We start from the raw sequence: 20358 nt of genomic DNA, 5'->3' as shown, positions 1-20358 counted from the left end.
AATGATGATAATGGTTGCCATAGCAACCACCATTTATCATGAATAATATGCTAAATATGATCAAGATCATCATAATGAAAATTATTGTTGCTATGGTAACCATCATTTGTCATGAATAATAGGCTAAATATGATAAAGATCATCATAATGAAAATTATGGTTGTCATGGTAACCATAATTTATTATGATTATTATACTAATGATGATCAAGATCATCTTAATGATCATCATGGTTTGCATAGCAACCATGATTTATTATGATTATTATGCTAATCATGATCAAGATCATCATAATGATGATCATGGTTGCAATTGCAATCATAATTTATTATGATTGATATGTTAATTTTGATTATTATCATCAAAATGATGATAATGGTTGCCATGGCAACCATCATTTATCATGAATAATATGCTAAATATGATAAAGATCATCATAATGAAAATTATGGTTGCCACGGTAACCATAATTTATCATTAATAATATGCTAAATATGTTCAAGATCGTCATAATGAAAATTATGGTTACCATGGTGACCATCATTTATCATGAATAATAGGTTAGATATGATCAAGATCATCATAATGATCATCATTGTTGCCATGGCAACCACCATTTATCATGAATAATACGCTAAATATGATCAAGATCATCATAATGAAAATTACAGTTGCCAAGGTAACCATCATTTATCATGAATATTATGCTAAATATGATCAAGATCATCATAATGAAATTTATAGTTGCCAAGGTAACCATCATTTATCATGAATATTATGATAAATATGATCGAGATCATGATAATGATCATCATTGTTGCAATTGCAACCATAATTTTTTATGATTGATATGTTAATTTTGATCATTATCATCAAAATGATGATAATAGTTGCCATGGCAACCTTCTTTTATCATGAATATTATGCTAAATATGATCAAGATCATCATAATGATGATCATGGTTGCAATTGCAATCATAATTTATTATGAATGATACGTTAATTTTGATCATTATCATCAAAATGATGATAATAGTTGCCATGGCAACCATCATTTATCATGAATATTATGCTAAATATGATCAAGATCATAATTATGATGATCATGGTTGCAATTGCAATCATAATTTATTATGATTGATATGTTAATTTTGATTATTATCATTAAAATGATGATAATGGTTGCCATGGCAACCATCATTTATCATGAATAATATGCTAAATATGATCAAGATCATCTTAATGATCATCATGGTTTCCATAGCAACCATGATTTATTATGATTATTAGGTTAATTATGATCAAGATCATCATAATGATCATCATGGTTGCAATTGCAACCATAATTTGTTATTATTGATATGTTAATTTTGATCATTATCATCAAAATGATGATAATTGTTGCCATGTCAACCATCATTTATCAATAATAATATGCTAAATATTATCAAGATCGTCATAATGAAAATTATGGTTGCCATGGTAACTATCATTTATCATGAATAATAGGTTAAATATGATCAAGATCATCATAATGAAAACGATGGTTGCATGTAACATAATTTATCATGAATAATATGCTAAATGTGATCAAGATCATCATAATGATCCTCATGGTTGCCATGGTAACCATCATTTACCATTAATAAAATGGTAAATATGATTAAGATCATCATAATGAAAACTATGGTTGCCATGGTAACCATAATCTATCATGAATAATATGCTAAATATGATCAAGATCATCATAATGAAAATTATGGTTGCCATGGCAACCATAATTTATCATGAATAATATGCTAAAAATGGTCAAGATCATCATATTGAAAATTATGGTTGCCAGTGTAACCATCCTTTATCATGAATAATATGCTAAATATGATCAAGATCATCATAATGAAAATTGTGGTTGCCATGGTAACCAGCATTTATCATGAATAATATGATAAATAGTATTAAGATCATTTTAATGAAAATTATTGTTGTCATGGTAACATAATTATTATTAATGATTATTATACTATGATCAAGATCATCATAATGATCAACATGGTTTCCATAGCAACCATGGTTTATCATGATTATTATGCTAATTATGATCAAGATCATCATAATGAATATCATGGTTGCAATTGCAACCATAATTTATAATGATTGATATGTTAATTTTGATCATTATCATCAGAAGGATGATAATGGTTGCCATGGCAACCATCATTTATCATAAATAATATGCTAAATATGATCAAGATCATCATAAATGAAAATATTGCCATGGTAACCATCATTTATCATGAATAATATGCTAAATATGATCAAGATCATCATAATATAAATTATGGTTGTCATGGTAACCATAATTTATTATGATTTTTATACTAATGATGATCAAGATTATCTTAATGATCATCATGGTTATCATGGTAACCATCATTTATCATGAATAATGTGCTAAATATGATAAGATCATCATAATGATCATCATGGTCTCCATAGTAACCATGATTTATTATGATTATTATGCTAATTATGATCAAGATCATCATAATAGTCATCATGGTTGCGATAATTTGTTATGATTGATATGCTAATTTTGATAATTATCATCAAAATGATGATAATGGTTGCCATTGCAACCATCATTTATCATGAATAATATGCTAAATATGATCAAGATCATCATAATGATGATCATGGTTGCAATTGCAACCATAATTTATTATGATTGATATGTTAATTTTGATCATTACCATCAAAATGATGATAATTGTTGCCATTAAATCCATCATTTATCATGAATAATATGGTAAATATGATCAAGATCATCATAATAAAAATTATGGTTGCCATGGTAACGATCATTTATTATGAATAATATGCTAAATATGATCAAGATCATGATAATTAAAGTAATGGTTGCCATGGCAACCATCATTTATCATGAATAATATGCTAAATATGATCAAGGTCATCATAATGAAAATTATGGCCGTAATGGTAACCATAATTTATTACGATTATTATACTAATGATGATCAAGATCATCATAATGATCATCATGGTTGCCATGGTAACCATAATTTATCATGAATAATATGGGGTTAGCTTAAAATGCGGAAGCGGATGCGGAACGGATCGACGCAACGGAACGGGTATGGGGTTAAAATGTGGAACAGATATGGGGTTAAAATGCGCAACGGATATAGGGTTAAAATTCGGACGAATATGGGGTTAAAATGTGGAAAGGATATAGGGTTAAAATGCGGACGGATATGGGGTTAAAATGCGTAACGGATATGGGGAAACAGGATGGAGTTAAATTAATGCATGGAACATTTTAGGACATCCCTTTAATTTCAAATATAAAAAGAATACAAATATAAATTACTCTCAGCAATCACTTTCGCATTTCAGTGAACACTTTATAAAAACTTATCATTCTCATAAGGCAGTTCAACCACACGAAGCCTATATACACATTTGAACACAGTCGGTTGACCGAACGTAGAAACAGCAAATGTAAGTAATTCGATCATGCATTAAAACGTTGCGAAACGGCGTTTCTATGATCAATAGATCCGGAAGTCGACCAAGAGTGGGCAAAGTCTGGGGGCTACAGCAATTTTTAGTTTTGTACTTTACTCTAAGTATTTTGCAATAAAATTAATGGCTATCATGTATGGTTGAAATGCAAATTATTATACACGCGACACTCATGATGTCGCAAATTTGAAACAAAAACAAAATATTGATATTCCAGGGGAATTAGTCAATCCTTTACAATAAAATTAATTTCCATAATGTATAGTTGAAATGCAGAATTGTTATACACGCGACACTCATCATGTCGGAAATTCGAAACAAAACACAACAAAAATTGATATTCCAGGGTAATTAGTCAATCCTGATAATATTAAAACCGCATACCAAACTGCTTCAAATAGATGATGTGCTCAGGCAATAGATGTGGTGCATGTGCTGGTGGTAATTGGACTATGTCTGGTACAAAGCAGGACTGTTTCATTCTTATACAGCTGAGTTGGGGGTGAAAATAGACGTTTCCTTTTCTAGACATCATTTCTCCATTCTGTGGCGAAGTAAAGAATCATTTGTGTTATCACTACCTGTTCATTTGTGTTACCACTACCAGATCAAATGGTGGATGAGATATGTTACCTCCTGGCTTTAAAGATTGTGAGCACCAAAAGCAATTACGAACAAGTGGGTGACAGAATTGCAGAAGAGCGAAAAAATATTCTTCACCTGCAAGTGCTATGCTACGAGCCATTGTCGAAGCAAAAACCGGTGAAAGTGTTGGGGTTGAAAGCAATAATCGAGGCTGTGGCAAATTCATCGCTGCTTGTGATGTTGTTAATTGTGGTTTTAATGGTACAAGGTTGGGTCGGTCAACGGTTGTGGTGACAGGGCTCTGTTTTGAGGAGCGTCCACCTTTTCTCCTCGCTGTTGATTTTTGCTTTCCCTTTTTACCGGTGCCAGCATCACTATCACACGTTACTAAGGCTGTAATGTTCATGCTGCTCGGACCTTTCTCCTTAAGCCACTTTAAATATTTCGCAGTCGTTTGAGATTTCTCTGCAACAGCAACAGCATGTGCACATATTTTCGAAGCTTTCCACCCTGGACAGTCACTGCATGATATCTTTCCATTTTTTGCAATTGTAACATAGTGTGGCTTTGTCGATGTTTGCCTTTCGACCACAAATGCATCATTAGAGCCTGGTACACGAAAAATAGAATCTTCCTTGTTAAGGAGCTCCTTTGCTTTTTTCGAAATTGCCACTAATGTTACATTAGGTACTGATGTGATGTCAGATTTCAAAAGATCAACTGAAAGCTGGGATTCATTTGATACCGTTGTTACTTGCTGATCATTGACAGACTTGTCAGATTCACCAGTGTCTGCATCAGAGATCTTTGCCGCGTGGAATTTCTTCAAAGTTGCTTCCTTTTGTTTAACGGTCATCCCGAACCATTTTTCTTGCGAAACTTGATGGGTTGAAAACCTAGGCGCCAAGTTAAATGGGCCATGATTAAAAACGGCTGACTCCACATCTTCTTTTTTTTGTAAGATGAGAGTACTCATTTTATTGAAAAAATTCCGGCATCTCATTCTTTTTAAAAGTCACTGCTCTCTTGATCATCGCATTTGCTGCCTCAGGGACGTTGTTATAATAAGCTGTGGGCGGATCTCCTAGGCCAGCATGTCGCCGAACAGCCTTCAACATCGTCTTAATAATCATATCGCACTGCAAATAAGTGAGAAATAAATAATCATGGAGTAACTGATATTTTCGAGTAAATATTGACGAGTAAAAAAAACTGAAATAATATTATATCATGTGATCATGATTTTCGAAACTTTTCCTCTATATAGTTAAAGAATGCAGGAGGACATTCGTGTGGGAGATATTGCTTTTCCTTGGCATTCCAAGAATCTTTAACCTCGTCTAACTTCCGCCTAAAATCATCTGCATCTTTTGCGTCAACTAGGCCTGTACAAGTATAGTGATAAGTTTCCACTGTTGTTGTTTAAAAATATTAACGTAAAGAATGAAAAAGGTATAAAATAAAGACCAAGCGATATACCTTCCTCCCAAACATCCCCAATGCGACGCCCAAATATATCAGCCAGATATTCCTTCTGTATCTGCTCCGGAATATTAGATGATCTCAACTTTTCTTTGCAATTTTCGCGAAAATGAATGAAGCATCTTAAATGTAAGGCGTGAGGAAAACTGACACCCAATGCTTTATACAACTCCTCTTCTTCATCTGCCCCATACGCCAAAATGCCGCAAACGTTCTTGTTCAGGCTCACTAATATGCTAAAGAATTGGTTATAGGCGTCAAAAGTCTTCGCTTGACTGAGTAGCAATGGTCCAATCATAACCGGGTGAAGCCCATTTTTCCGGTCAACGACTTTTAAATTCCGGAATGAGGTAACAGTGACATTAAAATGGCCAAGATTAAATGTTGGATCGACGCCAAATACAGAAAACTGAGCAGGATCACTACAAAACGCCGCCAGATCGTTTAATTCGCATCAAACGCTAAGATACATCTAAGTTCCAGAGCGCAGGTAACTTCTCGGATAAATGGCGAAACATTACGCTCAATTTGCTGACGCTTACATTGTTCCAGTAGGATGACTAGGTAATCATCATTGTCTATGGTACGGCAATCCAGATTCTTGTGTCTCATATACTTCGCCTGTGCCCGATTCCTTGGGAGATCGCTTATTGAAGATGCCCCCATTATACCGTCGTTCTTTTTTTGAACTGCATGATATGCTGCTTTTGGTGCGCTCTTGGTGGCTTCGTTCTCTAGCATATTCATCGTACTTTCCTTTGTTCGTACATATCCAATCGAATTTAGTTTCTTGCAGTTTCCATGCTTGGCAGGTATTACCTCATGTTCAATGCCATCAAATATATATTGAACGAATACCAGGCCTCGCTGACCTAAACATATGTAATGAATAGTAAAGTATAAAATAAACCTGACTTAATTATAGGTGCTAAAAATTACTTCTTCGTCCAAGTTAGCGGGGAACATTATAACTCACCTTCTAAGTATGAAACAATTTTTCCTAAGTCATTCGACGATTTGTTCTTGTAATATGTTCTTTTAATGACGTACTGCTTTACGTCATCCTGCGTTATACTGTCACTGCAAGATAAAATACTGATTCACCCTGCATTGCCAAATGAAAATACTGAACACCATTGTTCTCCATGACCCTATATCGTCTGATTTTCAGTCATCAGCGGACTTCAATGAATCCTTATCGATCAAAAAGCAAACATTATGGGCAATATTATTTGGGACTGACGAACAAGTTTGCGGCTATCACATGGTTTTAATAAGACTTCCAGTATCTCAACGGGTGTCTTAATCTTGTTGGCCCATTCAAAAACAGGTAATGCAGACTTCCTGTGATAGAATTCAGCAGCATTTCTATTGAAAAAAAGTATTTTTTATGACTATGTTAAAGCAAGAAAAGGTACAATTAAATGAGACGAGTCAACCGAGTCTAAGCATTGGCGCCCCAAAATTTCGCGGTAATTTTTGATAAACGTTCTCGGTAATTTGTCAATATAATTTGGTAATATATTACTGCATTATCTTGACAAATTACCGAAAAATTTCTAGTAAAATTTTGGGGCACCTATAGCCAAAGTGAATAATTGTTTTTAATTACGAATAATTACGAAGGTAATTTACTAAAAAAGCGGATCTGTTGTAGAAAATACATATTTTACAAACAGACAAAAATATCTAGCAGGACTATAGCAAATCTTTTATTATTTTATAATAAATGAAGATTAAAGCAACTCTATAGTTCCAGTTGCTAATTCATACTTCTCCTTTTGTAATTTTTCCCCTAAAAAAGTCAGATGCTCTGACAAAACATGTATTATGCTATTTCACCTATTTGCCTAGATTATGCATGTACAAAAAGTATCACTGTTATTTTACGGTTTCCAAATTAACACTGCAATAAACCTACAACTGAATGACGTGATTACGTCACAGATGGACGAGGTCATCGCATTTTATAACTTTTTTGAAATGATAAAAATCTTCTTCTATTAATAAAAGAAAAAAGATTTTTTCGCACAATCAAGTTAAAAAGCGTTCTACATGCAGAGTAGTTTTTAACTTGAAAACAATTTTAGGCCTAATTTTTTCACTTTTTTGTGCTTTTAGGTACAGTATTTTCATCTGTCACGTTTGCAAAAACAACTCGCCGCCATTTTGAAAAATCCCTTAGGTGATTGTCGCGTAATATTCCAAGGTCACTCGACCAATCAGAGGCCAGAATTTTCAATATTAACCTTTGTAATTATAAATATGTACCTTTTTTATTTGAAGGTGGACAGTGGCAGGAGTCATATTCGGCATCTGTATTATCCATCACGACCTTTCTTCTAAAAGCTTATAATTGCTACTGTTTATAATTTGGAAAGCTAAGCAACACTACGAAATTTTTAATTTAACATTTTGAGTTATCTTGCATACTTTCGGGCGTCTGAATCAGAGTCATCGGCAGATTCATCAGACAAACAAGTCAATGTAGCCTTGAGGAAGTTTAAATCCAATTATATATATATCACAAGGAAAATTCATTTTATACTTCCGAAAGACAATCGTGTGTTTACCGGCGTTGAGGGAAACGACAATGTTGAGAGTGACGATGTTCGGTTGTTCGAGCTGCGCAAGAAAGATTAAATTTTTAGAATATAAGTAAATGTTTTTGGAGGTAGCTACACGACTTATTAGTACCTATGCAAGCAAATTGATATTGTCAATAACACCATTCAAAATTGCAGGTTACAATTAGCACAGTTAGATAGAAATCTACTGAATAAGCAATCAAATATATACCTATTTTTAGAAATTGGGAAATCGTTTATCAGGTTTTGAAACTTTTCATGAGAAGAAAGGTCAATATTCTAAACAAAACAAAATAATAATTTTGTATTCTACACTTTTCTACAATATCATACACTGCAAATATGAATCACAAATTTTGACGGAATATCTTCAATTATGTCGTTGCAGTTGGTACTCCTAATCGGAACCTGTTTTTTATGAGTATTAATCCTTTCTTCACTCTTCTCGCCAGAAAAAGTATCAAATAAGTTATCATCAGATTCATCAGACAACGAAATCAAAATAATCTAGATCAATTTTATATAAGTTAAGATACAATTTTATAACTAAATAATTTATACCACAGATGAGCTAATCACAAATTTACCGAGTATTGCGTTGAGGAAAACGAAAGTGGTGTTTGTTGTTTTTCAAAATGTGCCGTTGGAGATGGTATGCACACTTCACTTCGGCCGTTTAAACTGCGTAGGAATGACATTTTTTTAAATTCGTTAAAAAATTTACGCACGAGCTTAGGTTTTCATATAAACATAGTTTTATGTATATCATATATTATTGCATATAATAATATACCGTTTTTGGAAATTAGGAAATCTTTTCTCAGGTTTTGAAACTGATTGTCGTGAGAAGAACAATTAACATTCTAAGCAAAAGCATATTTTAATATCGTGTTCACTCGATTCTGGTGACATCAATTTAACTCTTTTGTCAAACTACTGTTATTACTTACCATATTTGACGGAATATCTTCCATCACATCGTTGCTGTTAGTACTCGCAATCAGGGCCTGTTTCCTATATTATTATCTTAATATTTATTATTTTACATGCCAAGCGTTATTTCCGGTAAATAGAGCTGAGTGATTGGCTGAGAAGAATTTTCACGGTCCATTACTTTCCCGTAATGGACCGGCACTATCCCGAAAAGACCAGCGTTACCGGCGATCCATTTACGAGATGAAAAACAGACAGATAAATTCGAAATGAAAAAGGCCCAAATGAATATTCGAAAGAAATTTTAATTGCTTTTGATTGTATAAATTAATAAGACGTCTCTGGACTGTTTTGGTAAACGAAATAATTCAATATTTTTTGTTTTTAAAATGCGTACCAGGCTACTATAACGCATTTCTTGTTTGCCATATGCCATATAATAAACTTTTTATTAACCTCGCTTGCTCGGTCTTTACGAGAAATATCGGACCTCGATCTTTTTGTACAAACCTCGCTCTTTGAGCTCGGTCTGTTCAAAAAGACCTCAGTCGGATATTTCGCAGTAAAGACCTCGCTCTTGGTTAATAAGAAGTTATTAGTATTCTTTTTCCCTGATTCGTCTAAGCAACACTACGAATAATATGAGATAAATGATAAGATAAATGAGATAAATGAGTCCTGATAAGATAAATGAGAGAAAAATACCTTGATTTTTCTGCCTTCATAACAGAGAGGGATTGTGAGCTATTCTGTACGCCAGCGCTCTCTAGCCTTTTCCACAGCCACGAGCAGGCGGATGTTGACGCCATTTCTGGTCGCCCATGGAATGTTTTCACCATGCCTGTTTCCATTCCACCACAATCTTCTGGAACAGCGTGTGTATCCAAAATAAATACGCTATCCAAAATAAAACCAAGAAGTAGAGTGTATGGTTCACATGTATATAGCGCGACGAGTGATTCTCCTGGATTTTTCATGAGTTCTTCAATCTTTTTGGCCAGCTTTGCCTTGCCTTCATCTGAAAAAACACCGAACGCGTATGGTAACTCTTCGGTAAATGTATAGTCCGATGAAAGCAATTTAGCGTTTTTCAATAAAGTGTATGTTTCCATAACATCATAGGTCAATGAGATCTGGCGGATATTATTTATATCTTCAGGAAGAGTTAAGATAAAACTTTCAGATATCTCAGCAACATCTTTCCATAAATTTATCGAAGCGGTAACATTTGCCCGTAAAATGCTATCAGCAATTTTTAAGCAAAGAAACGTGCAACTATTAGTGGCATCGCCTGATGTTACATACGAGTTTAGCTGATTGATTTCTTCTTGGTCAAGCACAAGACCTGCTTGTATTTGGTTTGCTGCAAGCTTGTTACATTGTTCAAAAAATGAGGCTTGGCTAACCTTAAGATGTATTTCACCGTCTGAGCCTGAGGCATCTTCAGAACTTCTTTTAGCATTTCATGGTGACTTTCGTAAATGTAACCTTTGAATAATGTCGCAATTCTTTCCATTCTTCGCTTTGCTTCCTGCTATACTTCTCTTGTGGTATCGGTTTTGAACGACACTCCATCATCTTTTCTAAACACACAACAGCGCTCATGATATTCCCTTCCATTTGGATGTTTAACTCGTAAGGATGTTTCAAACCTGGGTTAATGATACAAAACACGACCATTCCAAACGACCATAAGTCGGCTTTTTGCAAAAACGGTAGTGAGGCTTTTCTGACAGACGAGTTTTTGACTAAGATTTCCGGTGCCATAAAAACTGGTGTGCCTCTACCGATCCCACTTGTTTTGCTGGTTATGATGGTATTGGTTTGAACTCCTCGTGATCGACTCTCACCAAAGTCGGTTAACTTGCACACTAGAGGTGATGTTAAACTTTCTCTTTCGATATCATTTTGGTCTGTCATGCCACTGTAATGTTGGTTCGAGACAAGAACATTTGCCGGCTTTAAATCTCGGTGGGCAAGTCCTTTGACGAGAAGGTATTGGACTCCAAGTGCCACATCTTTCACGGCCCTATAAAACACTTTTTCCGAAACGTGTTCACAGTCGGATTTGTCAAAATGACACAGTAGTTCCACAAGAGAACTCACCAGCAGGTCTATCCCAAAAGGCTTGAAATCGAACTGGACAAATTCTAGAAGTAATGCGTAATTATCCTTACAGATACCTTTAAATCCTACGATGTTTGGATATCGTAAACTGTTTAAAAGTTTTGCCTCTTTCAGTAAGATTTTGGCGTCTATTTGATCACTTCCTAAAAACTTTTTCACAGCCACCTTTTCTCTACTTTGTGGTAATTCCGCTGTAAAAACGGAGGAAAACCCTCCGCGTCCAATCTCATCTTTGTTCAAAAGCGCTCGAAATGAAAAGCTCGGGAAGTTCACGTCCTCAAATGCTGCAGAAGTGCTAACATTTTCGACAGCCTGAGCTGTTGGTGTAAAGCCACCAAAAAGGGACATCCTGACGACTAGCGTGTTTCACTAACGTACAAAATAATACAATTGAATGAGCAAAAAATAGAAGTATTTAGTTTCATTTTCAAAATGCAGTCTTCCACATTTAAAATTTGTTATTTCATTTTCAAGAAATTTCAAAAATTTTCAAAAAGGTACGGGCATAAAAAATATCCTGCTTCGGGCGAAAATTGTGGCAAAAATAGCAAAATATTAAAGACCAAATTCCCCAACGTGTCGGTGATTCGGTCAAATATGGAAATCGGAAACAGTAATCCCTTTGCTCCTGCTTCTTTGTGTAGCGGAAATTTCTTTTGCGCATTTGCGGGAAGTTTAGGACTTTTCTGTTATTTGTGGTGTCAGGTTTTTAGAAAAATAAAAAGATATCGTGTTTAGATTTTCCATGCGGCTCCATATCCGCTCCGTATTTTAACCCCATATCGGTCTGCATTTTAACCCCATATCCGTTCTGCATTTTAACCCTATATCCGTCCGCATTTTAACGCCATATCCATTCCGCATTTTAACCCCATATCCGTCCGCATTTTAACCCCATATTCGTTCCGTTCCGTTCCGTTGATCCGTTCCGTATCCGCTTCCGCATTTTAACCAAACCCGAATAATATGTTAAGTATGATCAAGATCCTCATAATGATCATCATGGTTGCAATTGCAACCATAATTTATCATGATTGATATGTTAATTTTGATCATTACCATTAAAATGATAATAATGGTTGCCATGACAACCATCATTTATCAGGAATAATATGCTAAATATGATCACGATCATCATAATGAAAATCATGGTTGCCATGGTAACCATCATTTATCATGAATAATATGCTAAATATGATCAAGATCATCATATTGAAAATTATGGTTGCCATGGTAACCATCATTTATCATTACTAATATGCTAAATATGATCAAGATCATCATAATGAAAATTATGTTTGCATTGGTAACCATAATTTAACATGAATAATATACTAAATATGATCAAAATCAGTATAATGATCATCATGGTTGCAATTGCAGCAATAGTTTATTATGATCGATATGTTAATTTTGATCATTATCATGAAATGATGATAATGGTTGCCATGGCAACCATCATCTATCATGAAAAATGTGCTAAAAATGGTCAAGATCATCATATTAAAAATTATGGTTGCCAGGGTAACCATCATTTATCATGAATAATATGCTAAATATGATCAAAATCATCATAATTATCATCATGGTTGCAATTGCAACCATAGTTTATTATGATCGATATGTTAATTTTGATAATTATCATCAAAATGATGATAATAGTTGCCATGGCAACCATCATTTATCATGAATATTATGCTAATTCTGATCAAGATCATCATAATGAAAATTATGGTTGCCATGGTAACAATCATTTATCATGAATAATATGCTAAATATGATCAAGATCATCATGATGAAAATTATGGTTGCCATGGTAACCATAATTTATCATGAATTATATGCTAAATATGATCAAGATCATCATAATGATAATCATGGTTCCAATTGCAACCATAATTTATTATGATTGATATGTTAATTTGGATCATTATCATAAAAATGATGATAATGCTTGCCATGGCAACCATCATTTATCATGAATAATGTGCTAAATATGATCAAGATCATCATAGTGAAAATTATGGTTGCCATGGTAACCATCATTTATCATGAATAATATACTAATTATGATCAAGATCATCATAATGATGATCATGGTTCCAATTGCAACCATAATTTATTATGATTGATATTTAATTTTGATCATTATCATCAAAATGATGATAATGGTTGCCATGGCAACCATCATTTATGATGAATAATATGCTAAATATGATCAAGATCGTCATAATGAAAATTATGGTTGCCTTGGTAACTATCATTTATCATGAATAATATACTAAATATGATCAAGATCGTCATAATTAAAATAATGGTTGCCATGGCAACCATCATTTATCATCAATAATATGCAGGCGGTGTACGAACTGGCGTCGCAATGCATGACGGATGAAAATCGAATTCATCTCATTTGCATGTCGGCCACGGTTGAGTGAACATGTCAGCACCTCATTAACACTTTGTTTACTAATATGGGAATTAATGGACTACTAGCTTTTGTTAAGAAATTCAGGAAGGAGTGTAATTTAAAAGCATTCGCTGGTCAAACTGCAGCAATAGATGCATCATGGTGGATACACAAGGCTTTATGTGTGTCTATAAAACAAACTGGGAATCGCATAAGGTTAGTCAATAGTTACTATTATAGTCATACGATCATGATCATTCGAAATACTGAATGTCTGACTATATAGTCATTGTCAATGAGTGCTAAAAAACTGTTCGTACTAATAGATTTGGTGATATTTTCGAGGCACATTTACGGATAGTGAAAGAATCAGGTGTTGTTCCGTTCGTGGTATTCGATGGATTTGATTTACCAGGCAAAGCGATTGAGCATGAGAGAAGACAAAGGTGAGTTCTGTTCAGTCATGAATAGGTTAATTAAATGTACCCGACATTTGACTTTAACAACAAAAATTTAAACAGACATATTTTTAAAAAATGCAAACAGAGAACGAGAGCAGATTCTGAAACAAGCTGAGGGGCAAAACATTACCAAAGATGAAGCAAATCGTATATATAGCCGGGCAGCATCAATTACATTTGAAGATATCATGGTTTGTGTCAATGTAAGTAAATGATAAAGTGCTATATTTTTAACTCTATAACTCTATTGCACCCAGTGCATTTTTTACATTATATACATTGTTCTTTTTAATTAGATATGTTTAGCAGAATGTGTGAGGTACATTGTATCACCCTATGAATCGGATGCACAAATAGCCCATATGGTATGTCATGGTCATGCAGATTTTGTTATCACAGAAGATTCAGATTTTGGTGTATGGATGTGAAAAGGTTTGTTATTGTATATATTCCAGTCAGGATGTGTTGGACTGGTTTGCATATAAAATGTTTCTTTTGGAAAATTAAAACTATTTAAACCCTCTTAAAACTATTCAAGTTATCCTTTTTATATTTTTAACAAGACGCCGATCTGCTAGTAACACAACATTTTCCATTTGCTGCATTTAACAATTGCTTTAATTGTGTTCTAGGTACTGGTTAAGCTGAAAATGAGTGGAGATGGAGAATGTTTTACTTTGTCTGAAATATTAAATGGTTTAAACCTAAACCATAAAAAGTTCAAGCAAATGTGTATAGCTGCTGGTTGTGATTATGTCAAGAATTTGAAAGGTGTTGGCATACACACAGCATACCGCCTCATACAACAACCAAATGAGGACTTGTGCGAACTACTTCTAAAGAAAGCAGGAACACAGGAATATAAAGACCATTTCATTGGAGCTGAAGCTATTTTCAGACACCAAACTCTTTTTAATCTGGATATTTTATCAACAACCCATTTACATGAATGTGAGACTGCATTATCTGCAGTTGTTCAACATCTCTGTGGAGAGTATCCATACTTAAATTATTGAAATGTCATAACGATTGTGTTATAATGTAATAATATTGACAGGTAATAGTTCAGTTGCATTATTGTCCTTAATAATTAACATAATAAAGTTTGCTGGATGATTTATATGCCAAGGAAATGGTGGTTGGAAATGTAAACACAAAAAATAGGGAGAAAGTAAATAACTATCCAGTTATGGTAGGTAAAGTATTAAATGACATGCATTTTACATTAATTTATGTGTTAAATAAGATTTTTATGTAAAATTCACTACTCAGACATTAATAATAAGTATTAGAATGTATTGGGTACTTTCTGAATTTGCATGAAGGCACGTATAACTTATAAGACAATAATGTGAAATTGAGATCAATTAAAATCATGTAAATTGAGAAAACGTCTATAGAATGATCAGTGATGAGTGAGAGTTATAATGATTATTATCATGCTGTAGGAAAGGTCAATTGTTATACAATCAAATAAGAAGGTTCCTGCATTGGTTTCCTCTGCATTACCTGATTGTGGTGGTAAGTTTATCACCTTTCCTATCTGTAATGACTATTCAGTTACAGGCAGTGAACTCAATAACTATTGACTTCAAAGGTTATAGGCTGTTTTATTATCACAATGTAGGATATTATAAATTACACATTTACACTGATCTATAAATGTAAGACTAACTGTGCATCAACAATTACTTACATGTCAATTTCACATTTTAGATGATAGCAATTGCCAAGAATTCATATGTGACATTATCCACATTAAAAAGTTGTCATCAGTTTTATGGAAGATCCCACAATTCCCAGTAGTGACCTTGGAATTTTCATTTGTCCAATTTAAGAAAGATGGAAGGATATGTATGGGCGTCATTGAAAAGTACAAAGTGGCAGATACACAACCAGGAACATTCATGTGTACCTCACACTGTGAAATTGCAATTAGTGGTTCTATATATACTGTTCTGTGGAGATTAGTGTCAACTTCCTTGGTCTCGAGTGTTTGTGAAGACAGCGATGGTTTTATGGGGTCTACTAATGAACCAGTGCATGATTAACCAGTGCATGATGAACCAGTGCATGATGAACCAGTGCATGATGAACCAGTCCATGATGAACCAGTGCATGATATGTATCACAGTTTGCCGTTCAAGGTTCTAGGAACTTGTCATAGTATGGACCGGCAAAAGGCCCTTGAGGATGCCTACATCCATCTAGAGGAGCACAACAGATCTGTTTTTGCTAAATTAGAAGCTGAACCTTAAAATGTGTATGATAAAAATGCAATAGCAGTTTATGTAAAATCTTCATCCAACTATCAAAAAGTAGGGTACATAGCAAAAGAACTTACACAATATGTTCACCCAGTTCTATCTGACAAGGCACTTAATGTATTAATTAGTGGAGAAAATTCGTTGTACAACTTTCCGCATGATCGGCTCTATTTGACAATCACAATCACAAAAAAAGGATTATGGGACAACAAAGTAGTACATGCCAGTAAAACTGTGAAATAAATATTTTAAACTATTTTGTAGTTAACCAGTTGCAATAATTAACATTTATCTTGTAATGGTGGAAGCTCCACAGGTTGCTTGTGGAACTTTGCTCGTGCAGTGAGTTGACCCTTCTGTGGCAAAGACGCACGGTTTGCCACAAAGACACCCGGATCACCCCTACATGACAAATTTACCATGTCAAGTCTCTCTTGCTTTCTACCATGTGATGGCTGATTAAATGACGGCAAGTCAAAATCTGAATAACGTTCCTTTGAGCCAGACCCATAGAAAAACTTCAGATTGGGATTAATTCTCTTGGTGAATTCATTCAGGATTTTCTTCTGGGCATCAAGAAACTGTTTCATATCAAATATATCTCCAAGCATTTCATGCATAAGGCCAATAATGCCTTCAACATCATCGGTTCCGGAGGCACGGGGGTGTTCAGGGGCAATACCACGATCTTGGTATTCTACACGCCGCTGCTCTCTACTCTCCAGGTTGGCTATTAGGCCAATCACGATCTCTTGTGTCAGGCCACATGTGCCCTTTATCTTTCTACAATCATAAAATATCAAGATTGTGTTTAAATAAAAATATCTCACCATAAATAAAAGAAGTGAAAAATTTGAAAATTTTCACACCACTTGCTATGCATAATGCATTGACACAGATATTTAAAGAATGCTTTGACATACTGTAAAACCGAGTAAACATTTTGTGACAGGCTTACCAAACCAAAAGTGATCACTATCACTGTCTTTGATTATTTGTTGCTCTTGAAAGTTTATTTCTATAGTTGTGTCTTCATTGTTGTAATCAACCAATCACAAAGCTTATTAATATGAGTAAAGGCAATGCACAACGAGCTAGAAACGTTGCACTTATTGATCTACTATGTCTAAACATCCCTGTAAAATACCTGTTAACATCCATGTATGTGTAATCAGGAAGGGTATGATAGTAAGGCATCCAGTCAGCCAACAACCAGTCTTTCATATCCTTATAGTAGGATGATCTCTGCATTTCTGTTAAACCCCGCCCATCCACTGCTTTGTACCAGTTTTGAAGACATTTTATTATGGCAGAATCACTCACATGACCATTTGTTTCAAGGAATGCTATCACTCCTGGGCCTATGAGACGCTCACAGTCAGGGACAGATTGCTTGTTCTTTCCTGTGAGTGCAGCATAAGTTAAACCAGTTGAAGGGTCATGCAAACATCCCTGAGATGACGTAAATCTAAACCTGGAATGTGCCCTCCACGAACCCTTGAGATGCAACGTTTTTCGCCGTTTTCGTTCATCTTTTCGCCATTTGCATCTATCTCTGGTTGGTATAGGTTATCAGTAAAATTTGAAGGATCAGTTGGATGGACCCTTCAAATCATCAACACGTTTCCAGTAGAGGAAGATAGCCATAATGGACTTCAAGACTTCGCCAGTGGTTTCAGGTCGCCCTGCATAAAACAATTACACATGCTCAATCAGTTTGAGGATTGTCAGATTACAGTATCTCTACCATATGCTACACTGCCAGGCTGTGATACACGGTTGTATGTAAAACTACTGTACCTTTAATCCATGGGTGTGGATCATACATGAATGGGAATAACTTCCTCCGCAAAATGTTGACAGCATTTTCAAATGGCACTGGCTTTTCTTGACTTGACATAAAGAATGTAGGAATAGCTGGATGACAACAGACTGGATGCCCTAAAAATCAAATTCATATACTTAATGGTTATTTGAAACAAAGCATTTACCAGGCAAATGAATGTAATAATTATTTTCCTTAATCTACAGTATTATATTATAAATGCTTTGATAAAACCAGCAAATACCTTTTTCATCCAGAGTGAAATAGGATAACATGGTTTTCACATGAATACTTTTTGCTTGTTTTCTTGCATCCCTTAACACTTGGATTATAGATATTGGTCGTGTTCTACCCATTGTGCGAAGTGAATTAAATTCACCATCTGTTGTGAACCCTGAAATAAAGAGGTGTAATTAAAAATAAATTTACAAGTAATATACCTGGTAAAATATACTAAGTATCAAGATTGGTGTTACCGCAGTATACAACTGTCACAAACCTGCAACTGTCATTCCTTTACTCCTCATAGAATCTCCCAGCTGGATTTCAAGCTCTCTCAATTTCCCATCAGATAAGGACATATATGGCAAGAACCATACAGGAATTGCATAGGGCTTATGGTTTCTCTGCTCGTCTGCAATCATAAATACTAATAAATGTGTAGCAGCTGTTCGCTTCTTGGAAAATAAACCTATGAGGTAATTCAAAAGCTCCACTTTGATTGAGCACAAGTTCACATTCTTGTCATCAGAACCACAAAGAAAATCATTTAAAGCAGACCGTAGACTTTGTAATTTCCTAATCAAATCATCAAACCAGCAGCATCCCAAGCCAATTCCATCATGCTTTTTTCAGCTGCCCGACCCTCCTTGACAGCTTTATTGTATGCATCATTTGCAGCTTTCGCACCAGCTGTTAGGAAATACAAATCATTCTGAAGGTCAATGACCACTTTGTTGATGTCCCTGAAAATCCAATCTATTCTATGTGTAGAACCAATATTCCTGACAAATGAGCACCTTGCTTTGTATTCTTTAAATAGTATTTGTAATGATCCATCACCTAAATCCTCATCACAAGCCCACAGCCCATGTGTGCTTTCTCTTAAACCTTTTCTAATGTCACATGCATCAGCCTTTATCCACCACCGCCCGTAGAGATTAGCCTCTTTAGCTTTTGTGAGTGCCTGCATCTAAGAAGAGAATAAACATGTGTACTGTACTTGAACATCTGTTAATAACACATTGCAAATGGATTGCTTTTCAATGATCATTAACCCATTGCCGCCGAAGCCGGCCTCTTAACAGATTTTACTCCACCTAATGCCAACAAATTTTATTCTCACTGTCTAACTCAGAGTATTGCAATTGCAAAACCAGTCAAAATTATTGGAAATATTATATTACTCACTTGAATTTCAGCATTTTTTGTAAATCCAGATGTCTCAATGCGTTTTTGGATTTGCCGGGCACTGATGCTTGCAATATTCACTTTGCTCTAAAAAAATATTATTTTTTCAGTTATATGAATCATCAACATTTAATGAATAGGATGCTACTGCAGTACAAACAAAAAGAAAAAGACAGTAAATTATGAACAATTAAATATATCGTGACTTGTGACACAATGATTGGTCTATTACAAATTAATTATTTAAGTATATTGTTACACAATCTGTTTCCATACAGCTTAGTGGTTGCTACAACTCACGTTCATTGGATCATAAATATCTGGGTTGTGCTGTTGACATCTTCCTTTGCCATTGGGTTTATATTATGAAATTTCTCCAATTCTTTACAACAAACTAATCCCAGCGCTATATCCTGTTCAGTCTCTTTTGACATGGATGTCCACAAAGAAGATTGAAAGGTTCATCTTTAGATATGGTAGGGGTATTGTCAGGTGGTATAGGAACAATGGTGGTACTAGGTGGGAGATTGTCAGGTGATACTGTAGGAACAATGGTGGTATCATGTGGAGGTTTGTCAGGTGATACTGTAGGAACAATGGTGGTGCCAGGTGGGAGATTATCAGGTGATACTGTAGGAACAATGGTGGTATCATGTGGAGGATTGTCAGGTAATACTGTAGGAACAATGGTGGTACCAGGTGGGAGATTGTCAGGTGATACTGTAGG

General features: G+C 34.7%; 1 protein-coding gene and 1 pseudogene across 1 annotated transcript; one reads left to right on the top strand and one right to left on the bottom strand.

The window, feature by feature from the left end:
- The first annotated feature begins 13732 nt into the window (after positions 1-13732).
- Positions 13733-16180, top strand: LOC114532995 (exonuclease 1-like). The gene is made up of 8 exons (XM_028554570.1): positions 13733-13884; positions 13995-14114; positions 14215-14332; positions 14426-14494; positions 14762-15123; positions 15234-15321; positions 15578-15650; positions 15846-16180. The coding sequence occupies exons 1-8, from the start codon at positions 13733-13735 to the stop codon at positions 16178-16180; spliced, it is 1317 nt and encodes a 438-aa protein (XP_028410371.1).
- A 497-nt stretch (positions 16181-16677) lies between these two features.
- LOC114532994 lies at positions 16678-19413 on the bottom strand (annotated as a pseudogene).
- Between the last annotated feature and the right edge of the window lie 945 nt (positions 19414-20358).

This window comes from Dendronephthya gigantea, unplaced genomic scaffold, assembly GCF_004324835.1.
Source record: "Dendronephthya gigantea isolate DGI-Jeju-01 unplaced genomic scaffold, DenGig_1.0 000083F, whole genome shotgun sequence".
NCBI classification, from domain to species: Eukaryota; Metazoa; Cnidaria; class Anthozoa; order Malacalcyonacea; family Nephtheidae; genus Dendronephthya; species Dendronephthya gigantea.
This window is presented reverse-complemented; position numbering and strand designations above follow the sequence as displayed.